The 16,242-nt window shown below is 39.3% G+C and overlaps 1 protein-coding gene across 2 annotated transcripts; it reads right to left on the reverse strand.

Moving 5' to 3' along the window:
* Positions 1-300: 300 nt before the first annotated feature.
* Positions 301-15,286, reverse strand: METTL16 (methyltransferase 16, N6-methyladenosine). 2 transcript variants are annotated; one of them, XM_052794583.1, is made up of 9 exons: positions 15,106-15,286; positions 14,750-14,949; positions 12,048-12,188; positions 9,389-9,504; positions 8,480-8,622; positions 5,293-5,362; positions 3,426-3,515; positions 2,363-2,536; positions 301-2,269 (listed from the first exon to the last, which is right to left on the reverse strand). In XM_052794583.1, the coding sequence occupies exons 1-9, from the start codon at positions 15,231-15,233 to the stop codon at positions 1,652-1,654; spliced, it is 1,680 nt and encodes a 559-aa protein (XP_052650543.1). In that variant the 5' UTR covers positions 15,234-15,286; the 3' UTR covers positions 301-1,651. The 2 variants fall into 2 exon arrangements, with proteins under 2 accessions (XP_052650543.1, XP_052650544.1); XM_052794584.1 differs by having other exon boundaries at positions 15,111-15,222.
* Between the last annotated feature and the right edge of the window lie 956 nt (positions 15,287-16,242).

Here is a 16,242-nt window from a genome sequence, read left to right on the forward strand (position 1 = left end):
ACAAGTACACGGGCTTACCTTGCAGAGCTTCTTCATCCTTGCAGAAAGACAGATGGAAACAATAAAGAGGGAACAGCACAAAGGACAAACAGCCTTGCTGTTTTTAACGGCTCAGCTAGCCAAAATAACCTCTTCAGATTCTGAAAGAGTACGGCTAGTTTCATCTCTCCCCAGCAACATGAATATCAGAAGCAGTACTGTGAAAATTCTGCAATACCCCAAAAAAATGCAAGTGTCTGTCCATCACCTGCAGAAGTGCTAAGTAGCACGATACACAACAGTTAACAATAGAGGGGAAAATTAAGGCTTTTCTAAGTTGCTTTTAATTTCAACTTAAGAAAACATACTAATCTTTCCAGAAATACTGACAACTAAGGCTGAACATTCAAAGTGGTTCCAGTAGCACGAACATAGGCAGGTAGTATCTCCTTCTGTCCATCAGGAATGCATCTTTTATTTTGGGTAACACACGCACACTCCACTCTCAGAAAAACTTTCTCTCCGTGTTCTGCAGATCTCTCTACAGAGAAATGGATCACAGCTTGGGAGGCTGACTTCATGCAAAGCAGTGCCAGTGCTCATAATCTCAAAACACATACACACACCCTCTCTGAGGCACCCAAGACCCATGTCCCTCAGCCTCTCTTCTCACAGGAACAGGTTATTGGCCCAGAAACACTCAGAAAACAGCTGGTGGTAAAATGGATTCAAGAGTCAGGCATGGAAGCAAGAGCCTTGTTTCCAGTTGTCCTCCTTCACAACAGCCTAAAGCTTCTGTACCCATCTTTGTCCTGCCTAAGGAATTTCTGGCCCACGAAGATGAGCACATGCTCTCATTCCTGTCATTAAAGCAATCTCTTAGGATTAAATGGAAGCAAAATCCTTTAAGAATACTGCTGTTATTTCAGACAATTACACCTGAATTAGTGTAAGGAATGGTCTAATGGAACAGTCAACATAATTAAATCCTCTTTAAACCAAGCAGCTCCAAGAGCTTATTTTGTTGTTAAAGTTTACAAAACCAGATGCTCATAGTAGGCTCTTCTGTGTTTCAAAGCCCAAGCACCAGAAAAGCACAACAGGCTGTTTTTCTAAAGCCATTATTTTAATGAATTGACACTTAAAAGGATGTATCCATCTTGCTACTCTGTAGACCAAAGGTTAAATGCATTAAAGGGAAGAGAGGCATACTTGAATCCTTAGTTGAAGACTCCTCACTGCAGAAAACAATTCCCACAGCAGACTAACCATTTCCTGCATTAGTATTGAAAAAATATAGAAGAAAATATTTCAGTAAAGATTTCTACTTAGTAACAATATATAATTCTATTGCACCAGAAAAAAGACCAGAATAAACAGTGCTGATATTTGAAATGCTCACAGCATAGACATGTTTCACTTTAACATGTAGTTTTACAACTGCAGCACAAAATGTATTACTTCCCCATCACTTCATGTCTGATGAAGTACACTTCATGTACTACTTGCAGCTTTGAAAAAGCTATTTAAAATATTAAAGGGGACTTTAATCTCCACTTTACTCATTTCTTCAAGGGGAAAAAACAGGTTTTGCTAACTGAAAACTTTAAACCATTAAAAATAGTTTACAAAATCTGAGGACTGACTGACTTTACCAAAGTAGGAAAAAGGGCTAACTAGCAACCAGTCGAAGAATTTGGTTCCGTAAGTATGTGCACAGCTGGTTCATCAAGTCTCTGTTCTGTCCTTCAACCCAGTGCATTTCTACTAATACATCATTTCCTTCTTTCTTCACATTCATTAAACACTTAAAGAGAAAACATCTACTAGTTTCTTTGGGACTTTGTTCTTTTTCAACTGTCAGATTGCTAGCTTCCTCTGAAGGGCAAGGTTCCTTCTTTGCATTACTGGAACCTTTGCCAAGTGACATTTCTCCCCACTTTGCTTCTGTCTCCTCCTCCTTCATGTGTTCACTGTGTTCTTCTTTGGCAGCAGATTCTTCCGTTAGCTCGTCACTTGTGGTCAAGTGAACATCCTCCTCAGGTGCCACAAACCCCGTTTCAGAGTCTTCAGTCTTGGGGTTTTCACAGTCTGAGTTGTTGCTCACGCTCTTCTGGCTGGTTTTTTCCTCTTCCATTGCTTGCAGAGTATCTTCAGAAGCCCGAGGAAGTTCTCGTAACTGCCTTATTCTCTCTCGTTTCTTTCTCCTCAAATGAATCCAGGAGTTTTCAATGGCAGTCACAAACAGGCTAACTTCATCCTTGCCACAGGGAACACGTTTATGCTGAACCTATTGCAGAAAACAGCGGAACTTCATATTATCCTCTCACAGTTATGCTTTCAAGTAGGACGTTGTTTTAATGTGTAAGACTTAATACCGTACCTTCAGATCAGTAAGAATCTTCTCTACCCAGGCTCTAACCACAGCAATAGCTTCTACAGCATCCCAGCCCAGAGCTGCAGCTTTGATGGATAACTCTTTGACTGTAGAAGCCAAGACCATAAATGTAATTGGTTTTCGGGGTTTTTCTAATTTTCTTCTTTTAGAGGGAGGTGACTAGAAGAAAGAAAGAAAAAAAAATTACAGAGCTATGCAGTATTAGTGGGATGACTTTTGTACCCAGTAGACATGGGGATTAAGAGTATAATGTAAGCCACTAAACAGTTATTGACATGGCTTGAGCTTCACTTCACTCCAAAGAGTTTTAGGTTGAAAACAGCTAACAGGATCGTGTACTTTATGCTAGCCTGATGGACAGAGGGAGTTTTTCAGACCTTAGGCAAAAAGCTTCATTGTTTCCTTCAAACTACTAGTTCTCTGTGAGCTGAGAAAGTGCATCTGCTCTTGGGAACAGAGGTCAAGTGCTAATATCCACATTTTGATCCAAGTTCACTGAAGGTTTACTTGCATCTTCTATAAGGTTGGTTATTGTCTATGCCTATCTTACAGTATATGCACATCTGGATCCAAAAAAGCAGCTGGCGTACATTAGTTATGGTGAACAAGCTCCACTCACATTCATGTAGGCAAGTCTAAGCTAGACATGTTCGTATCTACTTGGTAACAGAATCTGTAACAGTAAATTAAACCCAGGTTCTCAGAGGGAAGCTGAAAGTTCAAATCTAGCCCCAAACTTAGTGTATTTTTAATACTACTAAATTGCTATTTGAAGTTCATTACAAATGACCCTTACTTACACTGAAACCCACAGGAAGTTCCTACACAGGCTTCTTTTTTCTTCCCTAAACATATGTCATTCATGAATCACATGTAACAACTGCTAACAGACTGGTAGCCAGTTAAGAAATTCTACTGTCCATACAGCCCAGCACATCCAGTGTCCCAGTCTGAAGGAGAACAGTTTGTTCCACAGCAGTTATAGCTCATTAGGCCCTTCCTCAAATAAGAAGCATGGACAATCACAAAGCAGAATTGAGCTACTTACAGGTACTTGTACATCATCATAGAAACTCCATGCCAGTGCCCATCTCATGGTGCGTCCTTGACAGAATTCAGTATGAGTAACTTTAGGAACCTATGCAAAGAAGCAATATAAAACTTCATTTCATATTAATAAAAAACACTGGTTTCCTGCACACATTTTCAAATTTTAAAAAATTACAAAGTTAGCATAGAGTTATTTTCTCATAACAGAAACGGAGATTCTTTCTGACATGGCTCATGGATGTCAGTGCCACTTGAAACTGGTCAGTGCCAAGCCTGGCACCCGTGCCCAGGATTTCCCATCTCTGCCCTGCCATATCTATGCCCTTTCAGAGCTTCAAGTTCAGCAACACACAACATGACCCTTTTTGTGCAGCAATCCAGCACACCTACAGCACACATCTGCATTCTGATTCTGCAAAAAGCACATTCTCCTTGTTCAGAACCTGCTCCTGTTGCGCTTTGTAATACCGAACCCATTGCTGTAGCAAAGGAACACAGAAGAAAGGCAACGAAGGGCTGGGAAGCCAAGCCACTCACCTGTCTGCAGATGGCAGAAATGTGCCCAGAAACAATTCTCTATCTTTGCCCCCAAAAAGCAAGTCTGGACTTACACTGCTTTTAAATATAAAACTCGGATCCAATGCTAGTGTTAACTAGTCTTTCCACACATGGATGCTGTAGCCATTTATGTATGGTATGGAGAATGTGCTAAATACTACCAAGGATAAATATCAACCATCCCACCTCACTGAATTATCAGCTCTAGAGCATAAGCCCCAGGTCTGCACAGAAAAAAAAAAAAAAAATGTTACTTTTGAGAAGTGCCTTCAGAAAGAGAGAAGGTATCTCTATCATAGAACTTTTCCTGCCTTTGGATTCCTAACTCTATCAAAATTTCAAATCAAGACAGCAAATGTCAAGACAGTTTGAACAATGAGTGGACTTTTTGGAACATTTATGCACCATCCTAACCCGAACCACAACACAGCCTGCTCATGGTTACGATGAACATATTCCCAGGTCTATTACAACAAAGATTACAAACCTGAACAAAATTAAATTGGTAATTTCAAGACAAATACAAAAGGAAAGCTCAGCTTTTCTACTGAAAGTTCGCAAGGATTTCTCTCACTTTACTGAGGTGCAACACTTCAAGGATAGGGAATAAAGTCAGACACTTGAAATTTGGTGCCTAGCTCAGCATCTGCTTTTGGCACTGAGTTTAAAGATTCCCTATAGCCTGTAGTTCATCTTTCTGGGAATTGATTTCACACCATGCATTCTCTTTTCTTCACCTCTCCACCATATACAAGGACAGATCTCAATCACTTTGTATGGAAATTAGAGAAGACTACTTCCTCCAGAAAGCCATAAAAAAGTCCTTTGCACAGCCTTCTTGCATGTGAATAGTAGCACAAGGTTTAATTTTACTTGGTGCCAGAACTGAAGGCAAACAAAACAATGCTGCCATTTAAATAATGTTACAATTTCTTTTATCAACCAAATTGCTAGATTTCATGTTAACTAAGAGGAAAGAGAGCTAGAATACTTTTTTTTTTCCAACAGCCCTGTTAAGGCTATTTTAAAGTAGAAACCCTGTATGTTCTAGAATGGACGAAGACATGCTTCTACATGTGATAAAGACAAAAATCTAGAGACTATATGTGCTATTTATTTATCAGCTTTGAATCTACAATAATTAAATCTCAACTGTTTTGAGTGCTTCCCTAACAAGGAATTGCAGTTTCTTCTTGTAAATAAAAACTTAGTAAAATAATTCAATAATAATTACCCACATGCATCGGAACATAGTGCATATTGTATAGAACATATACAGCACATACATGAACTATACAGAAACTCACCCCCTGGATTCGAAGTTCCTCTTTCAATGGTGCTAAGCTGCATTTCTTCCCCAACATGCAGCTGTACCATCTGGAAACAGTACATTAACAAAGTGTTTTACAAATGCAGATCAACTGAAAATGGCAACTATCAGAAAGAACTACTTGTATCAGAAACCTGGAGAATAGGAGATTTAAAAACAAAACAACAACAAAATAATCACACTCTTAAACAGAGACTAGGACATAGTGCAACATGAATGGGAACAGAAGACAGAGTGGACAGGGGAATCTTTTCGAGTTTTTAGGAAATACAGTAAGTCTATTATTGAAACAGTGCCTCAACAAGCAAGAATCCTGTTTCAGAGAGTGACTTTAGTTATGTGGGAGATGTTATCCTTTACAATAATTTGTTTCAATTTCTCCACTTTTTTTGGAGAATGAATCAGAATAAAAAGGAATATTCAACTATTGACAAGCATTTGAGCCTCAGAAGCAGAAGTGTGCCTACTGACTACTTCTGCTCACTCTTAACTCATTATCCAGGTTTCCATCACCTAACCCATGTTTCATGAGGAAACAAACAGGGCAAAAAAAAGGAAAGAAATTTATTTTCCCAATTCTGGTGGAGCTTATCCTTCCACCCAGCTCCACATCTTCAATATCTCCAAACACTACACCTTTGTTCTTCATCTAAATTACTATTGGACCTCTACAACCCTCTCTTCCATACTTTTTTTGGTGACTGGATCCAAAAAGGTTTGTCGTAAATATAACATAGTAAAGAATGAAAATTGGAGTTCCCGGTTATCAGGGGACAGTTTCCTCAAGACTATGCATCTAACTTGAAGGCAAGCAGTTTAAATTTCTCACATACACAAATTAAATACACTGTAAACTAAAAAAAAAAAAAAAAAAAAAAAAAGGATCAGTGGTATTAAGGGACAATTATTTAAAATTACTTCCTGCATAATGCAATACACAGAATTTCATGTAGCAATACTTAAATTAAACCCCAAAATTTCTAGCAAAACTTAAACACACATCTTTCCCAAAATTATAAAATACTGAACTTGCGACTCCTAGCTGAAGTGAGGATGGGGGTAAATAAACAAAATCATGTCCTGGCCCAAGGGAATCTCTATCTACTAACAGTTCATTGCTCATGCCCTTTGGTAGAGTTGCCAAACCTTATCTCTAACAAAATAGGAAACAGTATTTTAAGTAAACTGTTCTTTCTTTAACAGATTCTCCAAGGTAATTTATTCAAAACCACGAACTGAACCATCCCTACCATCCAAACACACAGTGCTTATTTTTCCTAAACAGCATACACAGTTAGCATGTGAGTATGTTCTATGCCCTGCACTATCAATTTATCAGATCAAGAGATACCCTCTTTGCTAGAGGGGTGGTGTTGCCAAGAGGGGCAATACAGGAACGATGCCTTTCTCATAATTCCACATCACCTTTTCAAGGCAAAGACTGCTTGCCTTGAGAGTAACATCAGGCAGTTCTCTACCACATTTGCCACTCCTTTCAATGTTGTCAAACAGCAACGATGTACACACACCAGATGGAACTAGAAACAATGTTGCTATTGTGTTTCCAGAAGTCATCACAGATGCATCCCCTGCCCCCACCTTACAGGGCCAATTAAGTCCTCAATTGTATACATGTGCTTTCCAGATCACAGTATTTTACACAGTACACCACATGCTCCTGTGGAAACTACACTGGTGGAAAAAAACCACTACGTATCAGAAAGAGCACGTACAAAGCATAAAAACAGCCAGCTATACGTGAAAGAACATTTAAAATATATATATGTTACACCATCACTTCCTCTCTGACCTGCCTCCCCTCACCCATTGTTATCACTGACTAAACTCAGAACTGTTTCAGTTTATATTTAGTTTTAAAAAATCACTACATTTTAGACACACGTAAGAGCGTACACACCTAAAAGCTTGTCTACATCAACTAGCCTAAAATAACATTCTACCTACAAACTTTGACAGGATGAGCAGTCATTTCCCAGTGTCCTTGCTGGCACAAATAAGATTGCTAAAAATTCTCATGAGTTTAATTCTTCTGGCTTGTAACCACTTCTGAACATCAAAACCTCTATTTTATCACTCTGACATACTATCTATCCCCTTTTTATATTTTGTCAGATTTAGTGGGTGACAGAGAAAGGAAGGACATTAAAAAAAAAAAACCAACACCCCCCCATTTCAAGGTTTGCAAAACTGCAACCTCTGCAAACCTTCTCAACCTTTTTTTCCTTCAAAGCACTACAAGACAGAAAAAAGCACTTCTAACAGAGCCAAATGCAGTCTTACTTTGCCTTGTTTTTCCAAAAACTGAATATATTCTTCATTTTTTCAGGCCCATTATTAGAAAACAAACATTCTAAAGAAAAATGTTGGTATTACATAGACAAAGATTCTAATGCAATGGTCTGCCTAGAAGGGTCTAAAAAAACAAAACCAAAACACTTCTTGAATGTATAAAACACAGGCTGTATTTCCTTTGCTTAGGAGACTGATGAAGCTGTGGTAACACATAAAATTTTGGCAGCTGTATTTTAGAGGGATATTAAAAAAAAAAAACCTGAAGGAATCTTCCAGAAGAGCTAGAGGAATAACATATAACACTGAGGGAGAGAAAGTCTGATAGTCAAAAAACTGAAGATGTGCCATCTGTTCAAAAGAAGGTCTCACTATGTTTTTTATTGCAGCTTATGTTCACCCAAGATAGCATTCAGTACAACAGTGCCCTTTAGTAGGCAAAGCTGCAAGTTACCAAAATTCAGCCAGGAAAAGATAGAAACTTTTAGGTAATGAATAGATAACTAGGCAATGTCATAAATCCTTCCCCATCCCAGAAGCCCTAAAGACTCGACCTTGACTGTCTTTAGCAAGTACGCGTGCTAATTTAGCTGCAAGCTACAAGTGTCACTGTTACTGGCTTTTTTTGCCTTCTGCCTTTAAATACCTCAAACGATGAGTTGTAATTGATGCTCAAGAACAACTAATTTCACATAAACTGAGACTAATTACTGATGTGTATGTATCATTAAACAAACCAAACCGGTATCACTGGACCACAGCTACATTCCTTACTTAAAATATCACTTTCATGTGATTTCTGCCAAAGCATCACGCAAAAGGTGTGGGTTTTTTAACTGCAACAAAGCACTTACCTTAACCTCTTTTTAAGTTGTAGACTGTCATGAATAATTCTTTTGACAAATTCTAGTTCTCCGCCCTCAGCCATGATTTCTGTGATCCCTCCTGTATTTACAGAGCTGGGAGGGGGACGCCGCGGATTTCGAGAATTTACTCCCTGGATAAAAAAAGAACATTTGCGATGAACATTTAATATGTTAGGCTGCTTTGTACACTGCTTCCTGCCTCAGTCTTTAGTGGGTAGCAAGTGTCGCCACCTGTAGTTATCCTCCCCTCATCAGAACCACGGATAATAGACAAAGATACATTCAAAACAAGCATAACAGTGAATACCCTACAATCTCAAACCTAGGTAAGTTACTTGTCACACAACAGTATCCTCCTAATATGAAATACAAGGTAAGACGTGCTGGTTACATACATCTACCCAATTACAATCTATAGTGTTTAATTTAATTTCAACACTTAAATCTTTTTTCCACTGCCCTATATTATAGAGTTAAGTTTCTGACTATATTCAGTGGGTATTGCAAGAACTGTTCCGAGCTATATGATATTGCCTAAATCACTAAGGAAACAAAAAATACAGACAGGCACAATGCCAGAAACCAATTCCTCTGTACCACTGTTATGCAACGGGAACTTGATTTCAGATTTACTAGCTGTCTACTTTCCAAACTAATTCTCTAAGACAGTAAGAACTTGTGAAAAAATTCTACAGGTCATCCTCCACTTTAGGAAGGGTAACAGTTAAGTTTTTCAAAACTCCTTTGGGGCAGTGGGTGGGGACAGAGAAGACTTAAATGCTATTTCGTAATGATTTGGGATTTTCCATTCCACCTTTCCCAAGGGAAGTGGTTAAATTATTGCTCCCCTCCCACTCACTGAACACTGAAGTACATACATTTAGTTTGTTAGCTTACCTTCGCTTCCAACTGGTTGGCAAAAAAGGGGGGGTTGCACATGCAGAAATCATAAACAATCTCAGATTCTTCTTTCAGTGCATCCATTAGAAGAGTCTTCTGTGGTACCTTCACCACTAACAGAAAACAGGAATTTGGTCAATAAGGAACTTTGTATTTTATCTAGCATGCCATTTATATTTCAGTGTTTCTTGAAACAATATATTGTATAAAAACTATACTTTCTAAACAGTATTTTCTACAAAAAAATGTAACAAATATCAGCATGCAAATAAAGACTTCAGGTTAAGGATTAGCATACAAACAGCTTGTGTGTTTATACAACAGTAGTAAAATTACATGAGTCTGTTTAAAACAATAGGAACTGCTTGAGTTATACTGAGTTCTCTGACGCAACTACAAATTCCCTTTAAGTCCTTCCAAAAATTAATACAAGTGTCAGTGAATCACCCCATAGGCTCCTCAGAGATAAAATAAATCCCAGTCTAAACAGCTTTTTTAAGATAGAGAATTCTAGAATTGTACTCAAAGAAATGTACTGTTTGGTCTTTCTAGAGTGTAAAGCTAAGAAAGAGAGAGACTAAGATAAAGCTGTCTTCACTGAAGTTACACAGTACCAAGATCAGCTTTAAATCTAATCTTATAATAAACCAGAATTACTGTGTTAGTAATACTATGCATCCTGCACAGGAACTGTAGTCTTACACGACTTAGAAGAATCACAACAAAAGAAAAAAAGATTAGAGTTTCCTGTCTGGACAAATCTTCTGCTTACCTGGGTCCACCAACTTATTATTACCCATCACAAGGATGAAGGCAAACATCCCACATAGATCTCCACTGTCTTTCCCCAAAGGCTATATAATTCCCTTGGAAATTGTGGTGAAGTCCTGCCACACATCTTCTGAAGACCACAGGAACTCCAGCCCAAGGAGCAGGAATTTAAATATGGATGAAGTCCAGTTAAAGTATGTATAAAGATTATTACAAGCAGGACTTCTTGCAGACTTTACCAGTCCTGCAACTCACGGATAACGCACATAGAACAAAGATATTTAGAATGGAGGCAGAAGGCATGCCTCTCTTCCTAACATTTACTACTACAGTTTATCACCACCTTAAGAATACAAAATTGTTAGGATAGCAGGCAATTACCAAAGTTCAGGTTATATGTAACAAGAATAATACCTTGTTATAATGGTATGTACCATTACATACAGGGTACTGATATTTTTTTTTTTAATTTTTTTTTTTTTAAATACCAGCAGATAAATTCTGGCCATCATACCATTCCAGTAAAATAGATACACAACTCAGAACACCATGTAATTTTTTTTTAGTATTTACATCAATGCCCAGGTTTATCAGTTTCTGGTTTGCACATATAGGAGAGATTCCCTTTGGAAGAAAGTTACGGCAAGCAGTATTTCACTTTCAGCCAAAACACATTGCTTTTTTTTCCTCTGGGAAAAAAGACGCTATGATGCAATTAATAATCATCCCTGCATTACTGCTGTTTTTACTATCACTGAATTTTTTTTTCCATTGAGGTTAGAAGAACAAAGGCTATATTCTAACACGATCTCCAAATGAAGCTATCTGGGAAAAATTTCAAGACAGACTTCTAGAACACGACAAAAATTCTGCGTTGTTTTTTGTTTGTTTTTTTTTTTTAAAAAAACAGAATTACAGGAAGATGTCTAATCTGACTCCAAAATGCCTTGCTAAACAAGTTACTAGCTACAGTAGTATACTCAGCTCTAGCTAAACAATTCAGGCCCAGGAGTTAAAAAGTGGCAGGGCGGATCATTCCCAGGCAGCGTCTGGGTACGGGTACCACCAGTGGTAATCCCTTGCCCGTGGCTCTACCCACCAGCAATCAGTCATTTACTCCAGCTTATCACCTTTGGCACTACAGCCTCACATGAGGCATTTTCCTTTGCCAGACGTTTTTCCAGTGTAGTGAAACACCACCATAGCACTAAAACTCCTATGATGGCAGTAGTAACAGAAAACTGTCATTGTTCTCCACATCAAGTTCTGGATCTTCAAGACTGACAAGGAGGACAGACCAAGACGACAACGTTTTGGTAAAAAGGGTACTTCCAAAATCCAGCAGAAGTGAAGATTTTATTTCAGAGCTGAATAACAGACCTGCTTTTTAGTGTACTGAGTTGCCACAGAAAATTTTCCAAGGTCATCCACAGACCAAGTCTGACATACTGCTACTACCACAGGCACTGTTAGGACCTAACTCAGAAATTAGGATGAAGGACTGTCTCTGTACAAGATGCGAATATATGGCAGTGTCATGCAAATTATCTGAGGGGAGCACGCCAGGTCTCCTAACAGCAGAAACAGCACAAACTCTAAGAAATACTTCAGCAACAGACAAAAAAATATGGAGAGAGGAAAACACCCCAGGGTGAAGTTTAACTTTCAGGTTTTTGTAAGGATGAGTAGTTCTCTATCCACGCATCCCATTCTAGAGAAGCTGTGACTTCCTGGCTTAAGCATAAGCAGACCTTAATAGACAATCTGCTTCAATAACAACAATTGAGCATGTATTTGGCAGGAATACGGATTCTGATATGCCACTGAACATGGCAAAAATACACCACAACATTTGTATGCTACTAAATACCTCATTACATCATACCTTTTATAAGATCAGACAAGTTATTTTGTTCCACATTCTTCTTGGCATAATTGAAGCACATATCATCCACTTCTGTTGCAAGAAAATACCAGCCATTCAAAGTTGCCCCAAGTAATGGGTATATGCAAGATGCCCCTGTCCCTGCAGAAGTGAAAAGCCATGAGAAAGGCAAAACGAGTCTCTGGCATTATACGCAGTGTGGCTGTTAACTATGTGCTTTTTACAACAAAAAGAACTAACTTCAAGAAAACATTGATTACTGATCATTTACTACTCAGTTCTTTAGTGAACTTTATTTTTTTTCCTATATGACAGTGATTAATTTATACAGTGAAAGCCAAATATATTCTGGTTCTACTATGAAAAACCCTATCACAAACATGTTTTTCTTCTACGTTTCTCTATTATCTACCACAAATAACTTACTTTGATGCAACCACCAAAAAAAAAAAAAATCTGTTCCATCACACTGTCTTGCCCTAATGCCCAAAACAATGAGAGAAACAGAGGTGCCAGTTAGGATATCTAAAAAGATCACCAGACAGATAAAAACTTGTGTCCTGGTTTCAGCTGGGATAAAGTTAATTGTCTTCATAGTAGCTGGTATAGTGCTATGTTTTTGAGTTAGGTATGAGAAGAATGTTGATAACACTGATGTTTTCAGTTGTTGCTAAGTAGCGTTTAGTCTAAAGTAATGGATTTTTCAGCTTCTCGTGCCCAGCCAGCAAGAAGGCTGGAGGGGCACAAGAAGCTGGGAGGGGACACAACTAGCACAGCTGACCCAAACTGGCCAAAGGGGTATTCCATACCGTGTGACATCACATCTAGTATATAAACGACAACTTGGTAACAAAGAGAAATATATGCTAGCACAAAATAATTCCTTCTCATAATTATGGCATATCTAGATGATCGAATTACCAATGACATTCAAATTTAGGATTAAAGGGAATGGATACAAGAAAAGGGAATGATATCTCACCACCACAAAACTTGAGTTCAGAGATATATCGAGAGTCTACTGTTATACTGACTTATTGAAACATAAATAACGATGTCTGTCAGTACACAAAAGCATGCAGTTATTTCCAGCACTCCTGTTAACGTTCCTCTTGGATGACTTACTGCTTTCCCAGAGTTGGAACATCAATGTTCACTGCCAACTCAAACTGAAGATTTTTTCAATATTTGGAGGACTTAAAGGATCTGTCTCTTCTACCTAGCCACCTACTGTGACAAAGTTCACAGAAACTGTTTTTGAAAATGCAACCTAATATCAAATACATAGAAGCTGGCTAACAAGGTTAAAAGTTATGAAAGGAAAGCAGCTGTGCACACACTACGTAATGATATAACCCTTGTATCCATCACAAATCCAGCTAAAAATGCAAGTCAGTAAATATCAGGAGAACAAAAATTCCATTAAAAAAAAAAATCATGCTAGTGAACACCAAGAAAACACTAATGAAAAAACTGGCATGGTAACTGAGACTACTGAACTCAAGCTTTGAAGACAATAACTAAAGTTGTAACATCTTAAAAACTAAAGTTTTAAGCATTAAAACACAAATTAGAAAGGAAATTCCAGTGTCTATTTCATTACAAGTACTTCAACACAAAACAATCTTCAAAAACAAGCCTTTGAAATTGTAAAGGAAGATTCTATTGACAAAAAATTAAAAAGATGTGAACTAAATTAAAATGTATCAATGCAGGTGCCTTTTAAGTAATTCATATAGAGTCACCAAAAATTTGGAATCCAAACCAATTTTATTATCTGTGTGTCAAATATAGTTTCTTGCTCCTACAGAGCTTGCCTTTTTTTTTATTTCTAATGAACACCAAGTTATGTGCATCAGTGTACATCTTATAAATTCACATCTTTACTGAATAACCATTTACTTCAATCTACTACTTAATCCAGATATTGCCCAGATATCATCCAATAACGTGGATACTGAAACTGAGCAAGCTGCGATGCTCCAAGGCTCGTATCAGTATCATCCATCTGTGGATGCTCAGTCCAGTTTAAAAAATATTTTGTTTTCAACAACATACAGGAAATCTTTGACCATCTACAACCAAAAGACAGCTTTGCAATATTTGTCTCAGTTTCTAATTAAGCTTTTTTTTTTTTTGCAATATAGCTCATGAAAATAGCTGCATTGAAAAAAAAAACCAACAAAAAAAAGAACAAAGTTTAAAAAAGACAGATCATTCATCTGTCAAATACATCTGAAAGCACAGAAATTTTATTAAAAGGAACACTAGAAAATATCGTTATGCAACTCACAAACTCTCTTGTGCAAAATTAGCAGATTGCTAATATAATTCACTAGTTAGAAGACTAAGAAGAAATGCCATCTTTTTTTTTTTTAATTCCTGTAGAATGACATTTTTGCCTGCATTACTAGCAGCATAATTTTTGTATACCACACAGAGCTGCACTCAAGAGAGTTCAAGGCCACACAAAGCCAAATAATTGCCCGCTATGGCCATTCTTGTGTTTGTGCAGAGAAACCCTACCCATCAAGAAGCCGAACGAAATACCAGTGGAGTCAGATTGCCCATTTCACTATGGCGAGCACGGTTCAGATTTTTGCCTCTCAGACTTCCCATTTCTCTATGGGCGCATAACACATTTTATCGGCTAGTTTCATTGATGGTAAATAGCGAATTCAATGTTTTGTCTTCCCAGGTACCTATGTCGATGCCTCGCCTAAGGACTTGCTTGTCAGCATCCTGGTGACCAATGAGATCCTCTACCCAGTGGATGTAGTTCAGCCTCAAGGGAACGGTAGGAATAAGCCTTTCCACAGGGATGTCAATCGTAAGCCCAAAATCCTCCTTCAGGAGGGTACACGTCAGAGCTCTCACCGCCTCAGGGTCCTTGAAATTCAGGCTGAAAAGGTACAAGCAGCGGTTACGGGTGCCAGCGCCCTCTCCCTCGCCACCCCCCCGGGACGGGCACGGCCCTCGGGAGCCGGCGGGAGCCGCTCCACAGCCCCAGGACGCGGCCCGGCCCGGCCCTGCCCGCCCTCCCGCCGACGGGCCCTACCTCACCCTGCCGGTGAGGGTGGTCTGTACGTGCTGCTGGAACTCGGGGTACTTGCCGGCCAGGTAAGCGAAGTCGGGAGGCTTGTCCTTGTACCGGTTGCGAGCGTGCATGGACTTGTTGAGGGCCATGGCGGAGGGGAATCGCCGGGAGCGCGGGGCGCGTTCACCACCGTCCCCGCCGCCCGCCCAGCTCCCGGCGCGCACCGCGGCGCCTTGGGGCGTACCAAAGTACAGCGGGGGGGGGGTGTCAGACCGCTCAGACCATCGCCCAGCGCGGTGGCGGGGGAGCGGCGGGGTGCGGCTGCTGCGGTGGGAGTCGGCCGAATAGAGATTTATATTTTAAAATATGTTTTATATACGGGCATCATCGCCTCCGAGTTAGATACTGAATGAGTCATAAAGACCCCAAAAATAATAATAAAAAAAAGCCCCAAACCTACAGCTCCAAGGTCGGTTTTTCTGGCGGCCGCTCAGTCCAGGCTCAGGCTCCGCAGGACGAGGAGTCTCTGCTTTTATTACCTGCCCAGGTCACCTTCGTTACCGTGACGAGATCTTCAACATTCTCTGAAACGCCTCGTAGTCGCGGATTTCTGTGTAATTAATGGGGTGCATGAAGTCACCGGTGATGGAGCAGCAGCCCGTAGCCGCCTGCTCCCCTGCCTGTGGCTTCCCTTGCAGGGTGAACTTTAAAAACACCTGGATTTTAAATGAGCAATTACACAGTAAAAAAAACCAAACACCAAAACCAATTCTTAAGTGTCACACTTGGAAAGGATTTCTGATTATTTCCCCACTTTAAGCAGTTACACATCTACAGTAATCATACTGCTGTGCTTCTTGAACACAAATTATGAAAGTGTATTACAATGAGTTTTGTACCATCTCCCTTGATAAAAAAAAAAAAAAAAAATCAGCCTCAGTTAAAATAGTATGTGGGGATAGCAAAACAAAGCCTCAAGCTGGGAATTAAAACTGACTTCAGCTCCTGGCGTTGCCACTGACTGTCGTGAACTTCCAAGTTTCGAGTTTTCTCAGCGGTGGAGTAGGAACCGTCCTTACTGCCTTAACACGGTGCTTTGGTTCCTCAGACAAAAAACACGCTTCTGTAAGATTAGCATTAAAGTATAACCTATTATTA

Source organism: Harpia harpyja, chromosome 8 (genome assembly GCF_026419915.1).
Source record: "Harpia harpyja isolate bHarHar1 chromosome 8, bHarHar1 primary haplotype, whole genome shotgun sequence".
Classification (NCBI taxonomy): Eukaryota; Metazoa; Chordata; class Aves; order Accipitriformes; family Accipitridae; genus Harpia; species Harpia harpyja.